This window comes from Maylandia zebra, linkage group LG7, assembly GCF_041146795.1.
Source record: "Maylandia zebra isolate NMK-2024a linkage group LG7, Mzebra_GT3a, whole genome shotgun sequence".
In the NCBI taxonomy this organism is placed as follows: domain Eukaryota; kingdom Metazoa; phylum Chordata; class Actinopteri; order Cichliformes; family Cichlidae; genus Maylandia; species Maylandia zebra.
Window position 1 is genome coordinate 15204823 of NC_135173.1, and position 15059 is coordinate 15219881.

General features: G+C 39.1%; 1 protein-coding gene across 1 annotated transcript; it reads right to left on the bottom strand.

The window, feature by feature from the left end:
* Positions 1-1381: 1381 nt before the first annotated feature.
* Positions 1382-9323, bottom strand: LOC101474216 (acyl-CoA Delta-4 desaturase). The gene is made up of 13 exons (XM_004553012.4): positions 9141-9323; positions 8380-8657; positions 6357-6467; positions 5911-6108; positions 4846-4947; positions 4652-4777; positions 4502-4562; positions 4342-4418; positions 4069-4166; positions 3778-3874; positions 3599-3678; positions 1897-2022; positions 1382-1805 (listed from the first exon to the last, which is right to left on the bottom strand). The coding sequence occupies exons 2-13, from the start codon at positions 8587-8589 to the stop codon at positions 1754-1756; spliced, it is 1338 nt and encodes a 445-aa protein (XP_004553069.1). The 5' UTR covers positions 8590-8657; positions 9141-9323; the 3' UTR covers positions 1382-1753.
* Between the last annotated feature and the right edge of the window lie 5736 nt (positions 9324-15059).

Consider the following 15059-nt stretch of genomic DNA (forward strand, 5'->3'; position numbering starts at 1 on the left):
TACTGCTACTGCTGCAATAAAGCAATCCGCTAATCAGTCTGCGCCTTTTTAAGTTCTGACTGAAATGTCAGAAAGGAGTGATTAAAATCTTTATTTCCGTGACAGATGTATACAGTGTGGCACAAGGAAAAGCAATGTCCATTGGTATGGTACACTGCCATAAAAATCTGCCTATGCTAGCACAAATTACCACTTAAAGAAATCCAGCTGTTAATAATGTTATTGATGGCATCTTTTCTTGCCATTACCTGTCACTGTATCCTAAAAACTTTGCATCTATAGCATACACTTTCTGTCAGAAGTGATCGTGCATTTAGGAAACTACAGTTTAATTTGTGATAGACTGCAAATGATTGGCCTGACTGTATTTTCTGCAGGACTGTTGACTGTTTGGAGGTCCCGACTGGAGCCACGAACCCTGTTGTCCCTGAACAAAGAAGAAGTGGAGGCTGTGTTTGGAGATGAAGGCTGTCGTGTCTACTCATAGGTCACTGTGCAGAAAGAACACAGGTCAGTCACAAACATCTGTCAAACTGCTTACACAGCTGTTTAATTCATAGACGTGCTTGTTTGTTGAAAAGCTCAGAGCCTTTGGATACTGTAGATACTGTGTGAATAAGACCCACATTCAGACTTTCAACAATTATCTGAGCACGTTAGGACAAGTAGATATACACAGGTACATAAAAACACAGGTGTCAGGTGTCAGAGTCTTAGTGATTATAGATCATCACTGAGCACACATTACATCTTTGAGGCAAAGATCAGTAATCCAGTGTGATACGTTTCTGAATATTTTACTGTTTATTCTCTAGTTATAACATACCCTATATCAGAAACAAAGTCAAACTTAAATTTTGAGTCCAAATAGGTTTCATTTTGTTTTATTGATCTCAAATGATTATTTTTGTTTTTATTTCTTTCTTTCATGAAAAAATAGCCCTAAAACCTCATTGTGTAGCTCTGCTGTTAATAACCATGATTGGTTTTGAAACGCCTGTTTGAACAACTCACAACCGGTAAGATTAATTAGCAACATAACCTCTCAGAGATGTGGAGAATCAGATAAAAACGTGTCCACCATATGGTCTTGGTAAGCAACTTAAAAGTAACGTAAAATTATCACGATTTTGCAGCGTTTCAGCATCACTTAGCAAGAAATGCTTCTGCATATTGTTGTTTTTGTCATTAAAAGTGAGATTATATGCAGCATATATGTTGCTGCCGTAAAGTGTCATTTACATTGAGCTTTTTGTTGGAATGTGTTTTCTAAAATAGATTTGGTGACGGTTTCTTTCAACACGGTTTCTTTATTGTATACTGAAAGAGCAGAACAGAAGAGCTGTATTTAAAGTTACACAAAGTTGCACGTTAGACAGGAGATAATAAACATTTTAATATATAGTTTGTTGTTTGAATGAAAACAAATTATCCTGTTTAATCATTCAAATATTATCACAAGATAGAAAAATGAAAACTCATTTTAAATGAGTCACAGGGGCAAGTTTCACAACTGTGTTTATAACATCACACCGCTGCTGATCAAGATATTCTTAAGGCAACTTAGGAAAACCCTGTGATCTATAAAAATCAGCAAATCTGAAAACCAAAGTAAGACTTAACAATAACACCAATAATGAGAAAGATCCTTCCCACAATTTCGACTGAATTTTAAACTTGAAATGGATACAATCGCTTTCTGATGAAAAAGAGAAAAACGCTTCCTCTACATCAGTCAAGGAAATGCCGTCTGTTATTTATGGAGATATGCATCGAGCCACAGATCCCCCGAGCTTTTCAGTGACCTGTAAAAGTCCAAAAGAAAAGTCAATCTTTCCATAAAAGAAGACTGAGCCATGCACTGTATTTACAATCTTTCTAACAGTCTGCACTTACGTGACAATATCAGCAAAGCCTCGCCAAAACGTTTTCACCCGGTAAGGAATCCCATGTTTCTCACAGAGTGCGCGGACCTGTTGGGCAACCAGGTGGTAGTTGTGGCGCGGCATGGTAGGGAACAAGCTTGAGAGAGAAAAGAAAGAGGAATTTTCCCTCAGATATGACGCCATGATTCACTTTGATGTAGGCAAAGAGAGAGTTTCGTGGATCTTTAATGCTTGTACAGTTTTGTGCAAATGTCCTGAGCTACTCCTCATTTCTTTACGTTTTGCTGGGAAAATGAATAATAGGTCAATAATTTATTAAAAGATGCATAAATAAGTAGTTTTCGGGAATAGTTATCCAGACTTCTAGAAAGACATTCGAAGCTTATTTTTGGGTGCTGCTTCACTGCTTCAACAATGCTGAGGTCTGGGCTCTGGGGAGTCCAGTTGTGTTGTTGTTCTGTGTTTCACTGCACTGGGACTGTGTGTGATCATCATTATAAATGCAATGGTCAATTAGATGTTTTTCGTGGAAAACGTGTGATGTGGTGAATCAAAATCTGACTGTTCTTTTCTGTGTTCATAATTCCGTCAACTTCAACACTGGCTGAAATGCAGCCCCAAAACATGACAGAGCCTCCACCATGTTTGGATGTAGACACTCGCTGTTGTGCCTCTCTCCTTCTTCGATCGTCACTTGTCATATTGATGAGAATTTTGTTGATCACTCAGTAAGACCTGTTGTCACTGATTTTCAGTACAGCTCTTGTGTTATTACCTCAGCCTTTTTTTCCCCATGCTTGCTTAAAAATGAAGTCTCGACAGCCACCCATCCACTACCGGTAACAAAGTGCTTAAAGATACAATGTCAAAATAGTTGTTTGCTAAGTTGTTTGTTATACATAGACGCTTGAGTTCCTTTTTTTAATGCTCGAATTATTCATAGGTCAGTATTAAGTAGTTTAACAAACAAAGAAACGTTCCTCTGAGAATAGTCAACTGATATTGAATAAAAAACCCGAAAACCTTAAGAAACTGTTGCTGAAGAAGTTGCAATAAAGTCTGGCTCCTTTTAAGCAAAATATAAAGGTCATGTTATGGAGTAACGTGATGAGTTGCTTTTTCTGATGATTCACTTTTCACTAACAAACCCAACACCGTTAACAGTTAAGTGGCTTTATAAACAATAAAATATTCTTTTGAAAATGATCAGGGACAAAGGAGAACTATTGCTCAAGAACCTTTATAAAAATTACAGGGAAGTCTGGCTCATTGGAGGGAAATTCACTAGCTGCGACCACATTATCATTTAGGTTCAACTCCATTTCTAGACGGTAACAACAGATGGTGCACGCATGAATGGAGGGTGCGGTTTTTGGGAGGACTCAGAGGGGAGTGGCAGCCACTCCCAGACCAGACAAACCCCCATGTACGAATGAGAGGCGAATAAATTGGAAAAGGGAGGCAGTGTGAGGCAAAAAACCGAGAACAAACAGCTTGTCGTACAGGCGGGTCATATATAGACAGAGAAGGGGAGTGTATGAGGTGTAGTCCTGTTCCTGAAATTCTGATAAATTATCTCAAGACATTTGAACAGTATTGTATCTGTAGAACAACTGTTTCTTATTTAATATCAGTAATCGACTTTGAACTCTCAGCAGTGTGAGCATGCTGAACATACATTTGTCTGCATTTGCTGCACTCATTTCACTTACTGGTGCTCGATTTGAAAGTTGAGGTGTCCACTGAACCAGTCGTTGAAGAAGGACTGCTCAATATTACAGGTTGATTGTAACTGTCAAAAGGCCACGAAGGAGTTAATAAAAACATAATAAAGGGAATGTTTTAGTCATCAAATGTCAGCAGTGCCTGCTGGTAAAAGTAGTACAAGTACCTGCATGGTCAGCCAGTCCCTGTGCTTTTCATGATCGATGTCCATCGGTATGTGATTCATCTGAGTCACCCACACAAACCAGTGACTCTCCAAAAACCTGTAACATTAAAAACAATATAATACTTTTGATTGAAAAGATGCTATAACATGATGCTAAAGAGTACCACAGTCTGTGTTACAGTTTGAGTCAGTCTGTTAATTGGTAACAAATCATGAGTTAATTATTTACATATCAGTAGTATTAGGAAGAGCATTAAAAAAATTTGGTTGACTTGTTTTATAAATATTTACCTGACAAAAAACATGAGTGCCAATGAGCCAAACACGCCATACAGCGGGATGTAACAGGAGAAGAATCGAAAGTAGTACGACAAGGACCACGCCAGATCCTTCACAAGACAAAAAAGTTCATTTTATCCTGATAATTTCTGCTTAAAAATAATCTTAATTCACCATATTCTTATTTTAAACTTATTCTGTTTTTACTTTAATGTTTTTCTTTAGCCCTTATCCTTAAATATTTAATTAAAACAAAACTAAACCATCTGTAGCCTGACAGCTTACCACCCAGTCACGCCGGGATATCATGGTCTTCATTATCTGCATGTAGAAATAAACTGGAATGAGCAGCGGTGGTCCCACTGAAAGAAAAATACAAAAAGATTTACTTTAAAATTGCAACATTGTGAAATTATAGTTTTTATTCTTCTCAGACAAAACATACAGAGAAAGAAGTACTGGTGTTGGTGATTGTAGGGCATGTTTTTGATCTTCTTTATCCCGTACTGCAACACAGAGGTAAAGAGGGGGTGTTAAGAAGTTGGACCGTATGAATGTTTGAAGAAATCAAAAATATTCGTTTAGTCCCGCTTGCCTCCACAGGTTGAGTCTGGCCAAGCACAAAGACATTCAGCATGTTGATATCGGGGTCCTTGGTGAAGATGTTGGGTTTAGCGTGATGCTGGAAATGTCTGTGATTCCACCAGTTGGCCGAAGCTCCCTGAGAAAATCGATCTTTTAATACCTGTGTTTAATTTATATGAAAAGAATATAACTGAGAGAGGTTACCTTTAAATGACCAATGACAAACTTGTGGACCAGGTGATTCCAGGTGGACTTTTTGAAGACCGACAGGTGACCAAAGTCATGCTGCAGCCATCCAGCCTGCGCCTAAAGAAGAAGGAACAGCTGTTATACTGGCCACATACAGCCAGAGCCTGTGCTGCAGGTGGTCAATTTAGGACTACGTTCCATCACTGGACTCGTAAAAAGACAAGAGCAGGAATCGAAACTGAGTGCTTAGAGGGTCTGAAACCCAAGCTTTGCCCCACAGTGCAGCTCCAGAAGCCACCTAAGTGTCCTTATCTAGAGGACCTTGAGCTGCCTGAGCCACAGGACGTAGAGTCCAAACTGTCCGTTGACCCTTCACCTCTGGCCCCTGGTGGATTCAGCCGATCTTGGCCACCTGAGGAATCCAGTCCTCTGCCAGTTACGAGCCAAGCCACCAGAGATGTCCCTTTACCTCCTGCCATGCCTCAGGAATGGTCCAGTCTCTGTCACAGGCCTCCGTGCCCACCCCCTGAACAACTCTGTGTTCATCCCTCTGCTGGGGCCCTGAATTGCTTCATTTTCTCTGTTGGTCCATGCCATCCCACAGATCTGAGCCTCGGCCATGCTGCCCCTCTGTTTCAGCCAAATGAACAGCTACCCTGTTCTACTAGCCCCGAGCCCTTGTGTTGTTGCTTTTTGTTTTTCATCCCTGGAGACTTCCATCACCCATTTGGGTCAGCTGAGTTTGTGTCAGGTGGGGATACACTGTGTCATGGACACTGAAGTTTTGGATTATTCCTTTTGTTTTTAAATTCTTGTATTTTTGGTGTTTTTAATCTTTTGAGTTTTGTACATAGCAGTCATTTCCTGGTGGGTTTCTTTATGCTTTTGTCTTTAGGTGTTTTTAGTTTTTTGCAAACTATCTTTTGCCAAGATGAAAGTTATAGTTCATATTCAATTTCCTGAGTTTTAGTTTATCCTGCATGTGTTTCCCTGTTGTTTAGTCCCTGTCTGTGTTACTTGCAGAAATGCATACTAGGACCCATTTAAAGTTTATGTCTGAAAAGTTCATGTCTCAATTACCTGAGCAGTTGCCAGCAAAACTGAGCAAAGTAAGGTCAGGATCCAGCCCGTCCCCCACATTGAAACAATGAGCCATGGAAGGGCTTCTAGCAGAATGATGTGACTGAGGTGGAGGAAGAAAAACAAAGGCCGAGCTCGAAACAGACCCTTTTTCTCCACCTGATCTCGTAGAGTTTCAAAATCCTGCACGAGGGCTGCCTGGGTGCAGAGAAGAAGAAACAAACCATTCTAAAAAGCTGAAAAGGTGATGCACTGATATCACATTTGTAAAAGTGTTTGTTTGTTCAAGGTAACAAAACCTGACCATCTAGAATCTCAGATGCTCCCAACACTCAGCACTTCATAATTAACAAAACAGATCTGCTAATTTTTTAACTTACATTTATTTCACAACATCACTCACATGTTATCAATAAAAAAATAAGGGACTTTAATTAAAGGCTCACATTTTTGTCCCGGTCCTGGCTTGGCTCTGTTGCCGCTAACTCTCCGATCAGCAGCGGCTTCAGAAACTTTTGCGCAAACTTAAGATCAGGATGGAAAGCAGTGAATGCTTCCTAAAAAACAAAGAAACAAGCAAAAAGAAAAAGAAAAAAAGAAAGAAAGAAATTTAATCAAAAACAAAAAAGTTTTCAGATCCTAAAAAAAACTGTTTAAAGATAAATTCTCACATGATTTAATTGTTCATAGTAATGCCACAGCATTAAAGCAGCAGTGTTACCATCTGGCAGACGTTACAGGAGCCTGTCTGCTCGGACTACAAGACTTAAAAACAGTTTTTACCACCAAGCCATATGACACCTCAACCACAACACTTAAACACACACACACACTCCACAGGACGCACTCAGAAGCTACCCTGCAGCTTCACAACTCTGTTTAATCTGCACTGGTCACTCCACTTTATTGTTATTGATATTTATATTTAAAAAAGTGCAATACTGTAATTTTCTGCTGCTCATTCCTGTGCAATATCCCATCTGCCCTCCCGTCATATTTCTTTTCAAGATTTTCTTATTTAATCAATAGTGTACATATATTTATATTTATAGATTCATATATATTTAGTCATCTTTTCTCTTTTACCACGTCTCTCTAATATTTTGCTCTTTACTATTTTTCTATTTTTTTAATTATTATTTTTTATTATATTTTCTTCTACTGTACCTGCTGCTGAGTGACTGCTGCTCGTCAAACACATTTCATTGCAATGTTGACCCTGTGCTAACTTGCATATGACAAATAAAACTGAAAACTGAAAACTGAAACAGCAATTCATTGCTGTATAGCAAAGCTGTGTACAGTCATAGTTGAGGGGTTTCAAATATGGGGGCCACCCTCACACAATGAGACAAAAAATGAATATTGACCAGAATAAAATGGAAAACAAGCTTCTGCATCAGTTCTGTACTTGTGTCAGTATTTTGGAGTTTCTAATATTTTTGTTCTTGAACAGTTATTTAGGGCGTGTGTGAAAGCCCTTTCTGTCACAATTGCAAGGAACTTATCAATATGCGAGGAGTGCCAGGGGACTAGCACAGACACTATGTTTTGTAAGAAATGAGAAACCACTGAGTTTTTATCTCTAAAATAAAATACTAATAAGATACTCTTTACCCTTCCAATGTTGCAATAAAATCTATTTATTTATTATTTCATTAATTGCTGTCAATTTGAGATACTAGAAAAGTCAAGTCAGAATAGAGTAAAATAAATAAATAATTGATAAAACAAATAACTAAATAAACGACAGCTCTGAAGAGTTTTCTTGAAAAATGTCAGTAGAATGTCTCTTTCAGTGTTTTGGAGCTGCCACAGAAAAAAAATCATGAACTGCTTTATCCGGCTTAACGGTAGAAGGTTGCTTTGAGGAACTGAGAGATCAAGAAGTATTAGGAGCAGAGAAGTCAAAGGAGCTTGGAAAGAAAAGCGTCTGGACTTCTTTAAGTTGCTTGAAGACGTTTCACCTCTCATCCGAGAAGTTTCTTCAGTTCTAAGGTCAAATGGTGGAGAGTCCCAGATATAAACCTAGTGGGAGTAACCCCCCACAGAGGGACAAAAGGACCCCCCCCCCCTGAAGAAGCTTCTCGGATGAGAGGTGAAACGTCTTCAAGCAACTTAAAGAAGTCCAGACGCTTTTCTTTCCAAGCTCCTTTGACTACGATGACCTGGATGACTGAGAACCTTCACAGACATACTAGGAGCAGAGTTTGGCAAAAAGGATGAAACTGCTTTTTAAACTTCAAAAATCTGGACTTCTGGATTTTTCCCCCCTGAAAAGTGACAGTTGAAGTGTCAACCATTCGTATATCCATTTATCCTCTTTCAAATGTTCCTCCATGTCTGGGTCACGGGGAGTATCAGGTAATGTTTCGTGAAATGAAAGAAGAGAAACCTACTTTGTCATTTGATGTCTTTCAAAATAAAATCACATGAAAAAAAGCACAGGTCTGTATAATGAAAACGTACCGTGGCATCCTCTCCAGCATAGTGGCCGATGACTCGAAACCCTCCTGGATGCCTTTTGGCCCACTGAGTGATGTTGTAAACCTTTCGATCGATGACCAGCCATTGATCATTCCTGCTGCAGTGGCTTTGCACCTCCTCCCAGGTGTAAACACCTTTAGCTTTCCCGCTGGCAGGCTCTCCTGGCCCCGTCTGCTGGCCTCCACGTCCCATCCTCACCGCTGTCTCTGGTCTAAATTCACCTGAACTCTAGAGGGTCAGTCAGCCGCAAAGTTTCACACCTGGATGTAAAAAGGGCGGATTCAGGGAGGAAAACTCATAGGGTGGATGTTACTGGTATACTGTTGCTTTCTTTAGTTTAATAAGTTGACTGTGGCACAGAAAAACAAAGAGGAGTGCAACATCACTAACTAATAATTCATGATGAAATCCGAATACCATCTATTGGAGCTACAGTTGAAGCAGGTCGGTTTTCACCCACTGACTTTGCGTCATTCGTCTTTATCGGCATTAAACGCCGATCTAACTGTTAGACGCACATTTTCACTTAAAAACAGGAAATCGAACAATATTGAGGACACAAGTGCGTTTTATACGTGAATGCACAGGTTAAAAAATAACTAGTCAACGTTAATGTGTAAAATCTAGACACAGAAATGACTGTAGCGCCATGGAAAAAAGCGTTAATTAAATAATTAAATAATAGCGGCAGATAACGGGCGGCTGGCTGTGCACGCCAAAACATGAAGATGATATTTACTCACAGCATCCAGATTTTAAACCAGCCTCCCCGGGTTTCGGGCACGTTAAAAGATCGATTCAGTGAGCTCAAGTCCTTTTTATATAACAATCATCCCCAAAAACCCATCCTCTGCCTTCCCTATACGCACACCATTTCATCCACGCACTCCTTCTGTACAAACTCTGAGCAGATCATTCGAGGTGTCTGAGCCAATCGGCGCACAGTACATTCTTGTCCCCTGGCCAGTGTGCCATAGGCTCAATAAACTGCTCGTCTGAACAGTGCAAAGTCGTTTGAGCGCACAGACGAAAAATAGTTTTAGTCTGGGAGATGTCACACACAGTTTCTGACAGTTTCTGATTTGATAGAAGGATTAAAGACACGGGAGGTCTTTAAGGGGCAACCCTGCTATTCATTTATTTACTTTTTGTTGTTTTTGTTTTGTTTTTTAATTTTTTGTTACCTCCCCCAAAATGCTTCTATACCTAATTAACCCGTTTAACTCCTAACTCCCATTTTTTTCTCCAAATAGTTTAATGTTGTATGTCTAAAAAGTTTACAATTATTGCACATTTGAAATTGCTTCTTCTTCTTTTTCTTTTTTCTTTTTTTCAAAAATATTATATCAAAACACACGCTCCATAAAAACATGCAGACCATCAACGGGTAAACAAAATGCAGGACTCTTGGATATCAGACATGTCGAAAGCATTGTTGTGTCAAGCTTAAAGTGATGTTGACGCCAATTGTAATCATTATTGTGCTGGCAGTGCTCCAGTAAGAGCAGAAAGTTTCCATCTCTAAGGCCATTTTTATTTTATATGCCCTCCTGATCGCCAAACGACCATAATGCCAGCGATAACGAATTTCTGCACATTCAGTGTCGTAAAATAATGACTCACTTAACTGCGCACTGTTGCAAAATAGGACAATTTATACTACTTTAGATCAGATAGTTTTTTTAGTGCCACACCACCAGCTTGAAAGGAGAAGCACAGAAGCAAAAAAAAAACAAAAAACAAAAAACAAAAAACAGGCAATACGTTCTGTGAACAATAATTTGCATCTCCTAAAAATGTTGCTGCAGACAAATGGCTACAGTACACGCAGAGGTACTACAGTCAGTATGTTTTTAAATTTTAACTGCTTGAAAAGTTGCAAATATTTTTACTTTACTGCAAATACCGAGGCTGTCAAGCATGCTTTGATGTGTTATCAGGTTCTTGGTAATATAGCTGCAAATTCTGATGCATGGGCTGCCATTCCCTCCCTCACCAGCAGATTGTGCTCCTTTAGTCAAACCGCTTGCTTGTCATTTGACTCAGTGAATCAACAGTATGCAGGCTTATCATTAGTGTTGTGTTGCTTCTGTTGTTCTTAAGAAATATATAAAATATTGCAATGAAATCCAAACCAAATATCTGAATCATCTTTCAGTCTACAGAAGGCACGTCTGTTGTCCGTTGCCAATTAAGATGTGCACAGGTGTGTAATTAATACAACGACATGCAATCTAAAGGAGCAAGCAAGTTAACTGAGAAAGCCCTGGACTAAAAACTAAACTGCACAGGCCCAATGGAGCCAGATTAGTAGTATTAGTACAGTAAGAAAGAACTTGACAGTTTGATGTGATGTCAGTAAGATGCAAATGATGTAAACCATTATATGCACAATGGTTTCCTGCTTTTGTCATGGAGTTTGAAGACCTCACTAGGTAAGTAAGACATTATGTGTCTGAAGAAAAAAAAATGATGCAGAATTATTAATAGAAGTAGCTCGAAAGGTTGGCTTTAGAAGCAGCTATTGTAGAAAAGAAAGCTCAAGTAAGAATATTGATGGGGAATGAGGCAAGTTACTATGGCTCAAAAATATTTGTTCTGTGAATTTCAATTATAGGAAGAATTAAAGGAAAAAGAACAGAGATGTCATCCCACAGCCAAGATTACATAAATGTTAATAAATTCACAGGATTTAAGGTCAAGACACAGACAAAAACAGTCATGGTATTCTAGAAAAGTATGATCAATAGAAACAGGCTTAGCTGCCTGTTAGAGATGTTTCAGTTTTCATGGGGGAGCCACTACAGATCCTTTATGGGAGCTTTTGAAAAAACCATTGAGCAGAGTACTGAAAATGCAACTGCAGGAGAAACATAATCCCTTATTTGCAATTAAGAATACATGACACTAAACAGAGCATTCAAGGAAACACAGTGACTGTTTCAGAAGCATTATGGAGATCAGGTAACAATTATTAGCACTTATACTGATTAAGCCCTGAAAAACTCAGAAGATGGTGTGTTTATTCTGACTTGTTGTTGTAACACAATAGAAGACGTGAAATTTAAAGAGGGAACGCATAACCATAGAAACATGACAATAGTGCCATACAAAAGGAGGAAAACGTACCACAAACAGCATTAGAAAATCAAAGAACACAGACAGTGCAGAGCAAGTTTGGCTGACTGTGCTGTCTTTGTGGTGAAGACTCTCCTAGGCTGCGTGGAGTACAGACCTGTGCAAAATGAAAGCATAAATTCTACAGATAAGACATCTCATTACCGAGACAACCCAATCTCAATGTGGAAACAAAACAGCTGCTGGTAAATCGGTAGGCCTACAAAACACAGTCATTGTCATGACGAGGAAGCAATGTCTCAGGAAGACAGGTAGTTTATGCTGTCAGTATGTTGATCGTGTTACATTTCTACTGCTGAGAAATGTAACACTAAAAATTCCAGACTGAGTAAAGAGCTGCCAGTTTGACAAGAGAACTGATTAAAAGAAATCTTTCTTAAACACCGCAAAGCTGTTATGTGGAGCCAGTTTGAAGAAAAAATAAATAAATGTGTTAAAGTTCCTTAAGCACAGCTTAACCATAACGTTTGATATATCCCACCCCATGCTGTGCAACACCTGAATAAAAACAAAAACCGTTTTTTGTTAGAGTGCACAGCATCATTTCAGGATGAGTCACTGAATGCTATTGGTATTGATGACAGGGACCTGTGCTCACCAATACACTCACTGTTGTCTCGGTGAGGTTTGGAAAGAGGCTTTAGCACACTCGATTATTGTTTTATCAGTTGAGAGTTTGGGAAGAAGACCATCCCAGACTCATCTGGTACACAGAGTGAAGCTGCAGACCGACAGTATCTTGGAGAGATCTATAAATAAATGGTGTTTGTTGCTAGAAGCAGGGTTAACACAAGATCTAATGATGATAAGATGTAGACAACAGAAACTGATTACTTATTGTATTAATCTTATTAAAGGATTGTTTTACATCGATGGCTCTTAGCATTTAGCTTGTGTAATGGCTTCCTGTTTAACCATTAGGGTCAGAAATGTAAGAGACACAGTGTGAGAAGTTGATTTAATTTGAATTTTGTTAATTTTTTATTCTTCATTTCTAATTCTTGCAAGACAAAATTAAGATGTAAAAAAAGATGAATTCATATTCTATGTTGCCGAAAGTATTTGCTTGTCTGTTAACATGATGTTGACCCACTCTTTACAAATGTAATAGCTTCATCTCTACTGGGAAGGTTTATGATTGTGTGTATGGAAATTTTTGACCTCTCTTCCATAAGTGCATTTGTGAGGTCAGACACTGATGTTGGACAGGAAGGCCTGGCTTACATTCTCTTCGCTAATTCATCCCAAAGGTGTTCTATCTATAGGCCAGGACTCTGTGCAGGCCACTCAAGTTGTTCCAGACCAAAGTCACTTATCAATGTCTTTATGGACCTTGCTTTGTGTAGAGGTGCAGAGTCATCTTTAAATAATAAGGGGGCAACTCCAAACTGTTCTCACAAAGTCGGGAGCATGAAATTGTTCAAAATGTCTCGGTATGCTGAAGGATTAGGAGTTCCTTTAACTGGAAATAAGGGACTGATCACAGCCCTACACCATAATCACCCCTCCACTAAACTTTACATTTGTCACAATGAAGTCAGACAAGTACCGTTCTCCTGGCAACCGCCAACGCAGACTCATCCATCAGACTGCCAGATGGAGACGTGTGATGTCCGTTGCTCTAGAGTCCACTGGCGGTGTGCTTTTCACCACTGCGTCAGCTCTCTGTGCACTGAGCTATTCTGAAGGCCACATGAAGTCTGGAGGTCTGTGGTGACTGACTCTGCAGAAAGTTGGCGACCTCGTCACATTGTGCGCCTCAGCATCCACTGACATTGTTCTGTCTTTTAACTTGGTCTACCACTTCATGTCTTTGTTGCTGTTGTTCTCAATCACTTCCACTTGTTTATAATACTACAAACAGTTTACTGTAGAAGCAAGGAAATTTTACTATTTAAATTGTTGGCGTCATGCCTAGATGCTTGATTTTATACATCTGTAGGCATGGAAGTGATCAGAATACCTGAATTCAGTGGCCATTTGCAGCAAGGCAACAGAGCCACATTAGGCACAAGAGGGTAGAGTTTTTGAAGTGTTTCACATAATATAACTTGATAATTCGAAAGTAGACATCTTTGAAATGAATTGCATCTCCTTTCATCTGCATCATGCTCAAGTTACTGTGCTCACAGCTCATTAGTGGCTTGCCACAGTTCACTAAGTTGACAGATGCTCTACAACATTCAACTCCATTTGTATCTTGGGTGATTCAGCCCACCCAAAATGCTGCAGGGTGGAAGAACAGTAAAAGAAAATCATATGGTTGGGTCTGCTCTATGGGATTTGAACTCTTTTTGGGAAGTATTTGTTCAGAAACTAGTTTATTTGGTGACAGCAAACCCAGCTGGCAGGAGAGTTCATGTTTTTCAGTTTTTCTTCAGGTTTGCGTAATTTGTGAGTTCATGTCACTTTGACTTGAGTTGTAATCTTATCTGCTTTGAACAGCTGAGGCATGTTATCAAGATGTACTATAATGGATTCAGAGAAGTGTAGAGCATTACTATCTAACATACGAGCTAATGAGAAGGGTAAAGGTTTCTTTATCAATGCTTGGGGATGTGTTTCTTAATCAGATGCCTCCAGTGTGGTAATCAGATGAGATTTGTTTCCATCATCTTTCTATGCTGCAGCTGTAGACACTGAGTATTGAGTACCAGATCATCAGTGACATAGTAGCTCACCTGGCTCACGATACAGTACAGGTTACTGTACTGTGTGAAGTACAGAAACCTTTTCTTGTCATTGGTTGGTTGGATCCTTGAGAAGTGAAGAAATGAATGAAAGCGTTTGAGTTCAGAACTATTTTAAGCTGTAACCATGGCTATAAAAACCAGGAAAACATGTGAAGACGTCAGCAAGTCATAGCATTGATCATATTACTGTTATTAGCGTCATGGCGACAGGGAGATCCCAAACATGCCTTTATAATGAGGGAGTCAACCAGTAGGACCACTCCCTTCCTGTTCATGACCAATAAGATGATCATTATCACCATAAAACTAAATACAAGTTGTAGGTGATATATTTCAAGATATTTCATCATTTGAAAAATATGTCGTTTCCGTATCATTTTGTGCATGCAAAATTCCTCACACATGTAGCCTGCTAGCATTTAGCACAAAGCTATGCTGCATCTATGTATGCTATTACGCTTTTAAAGATATTCTACAAATGTAGAATTAAAATTGAAATGAAAATGCTAATCAGATCAGTTCTTATTAGGGAAACGAGCAGTAATGTGTCCCAGCTAAACCTAAAATCTTAACAGCAAAGAAAAGAAGTTGCATGAAATATTCCAGTATCCCAATATCCCAGTGAGCCATGTATATGTACAGTATGTGTCTGCAATTTTTGACAATATTCAAAGATTAATAACACTAAACAATGTGAAACAAGCAGTGACTCCTGAGTCAGGCAAAGCAGATCTTTGAGTGACAGATCACTAATGCAGTGTGGTGATCTTTCACTATGTTTATTCCCTTGTTATAACATGCCCTATATAAACAAGAACAGAAAACTTTAGA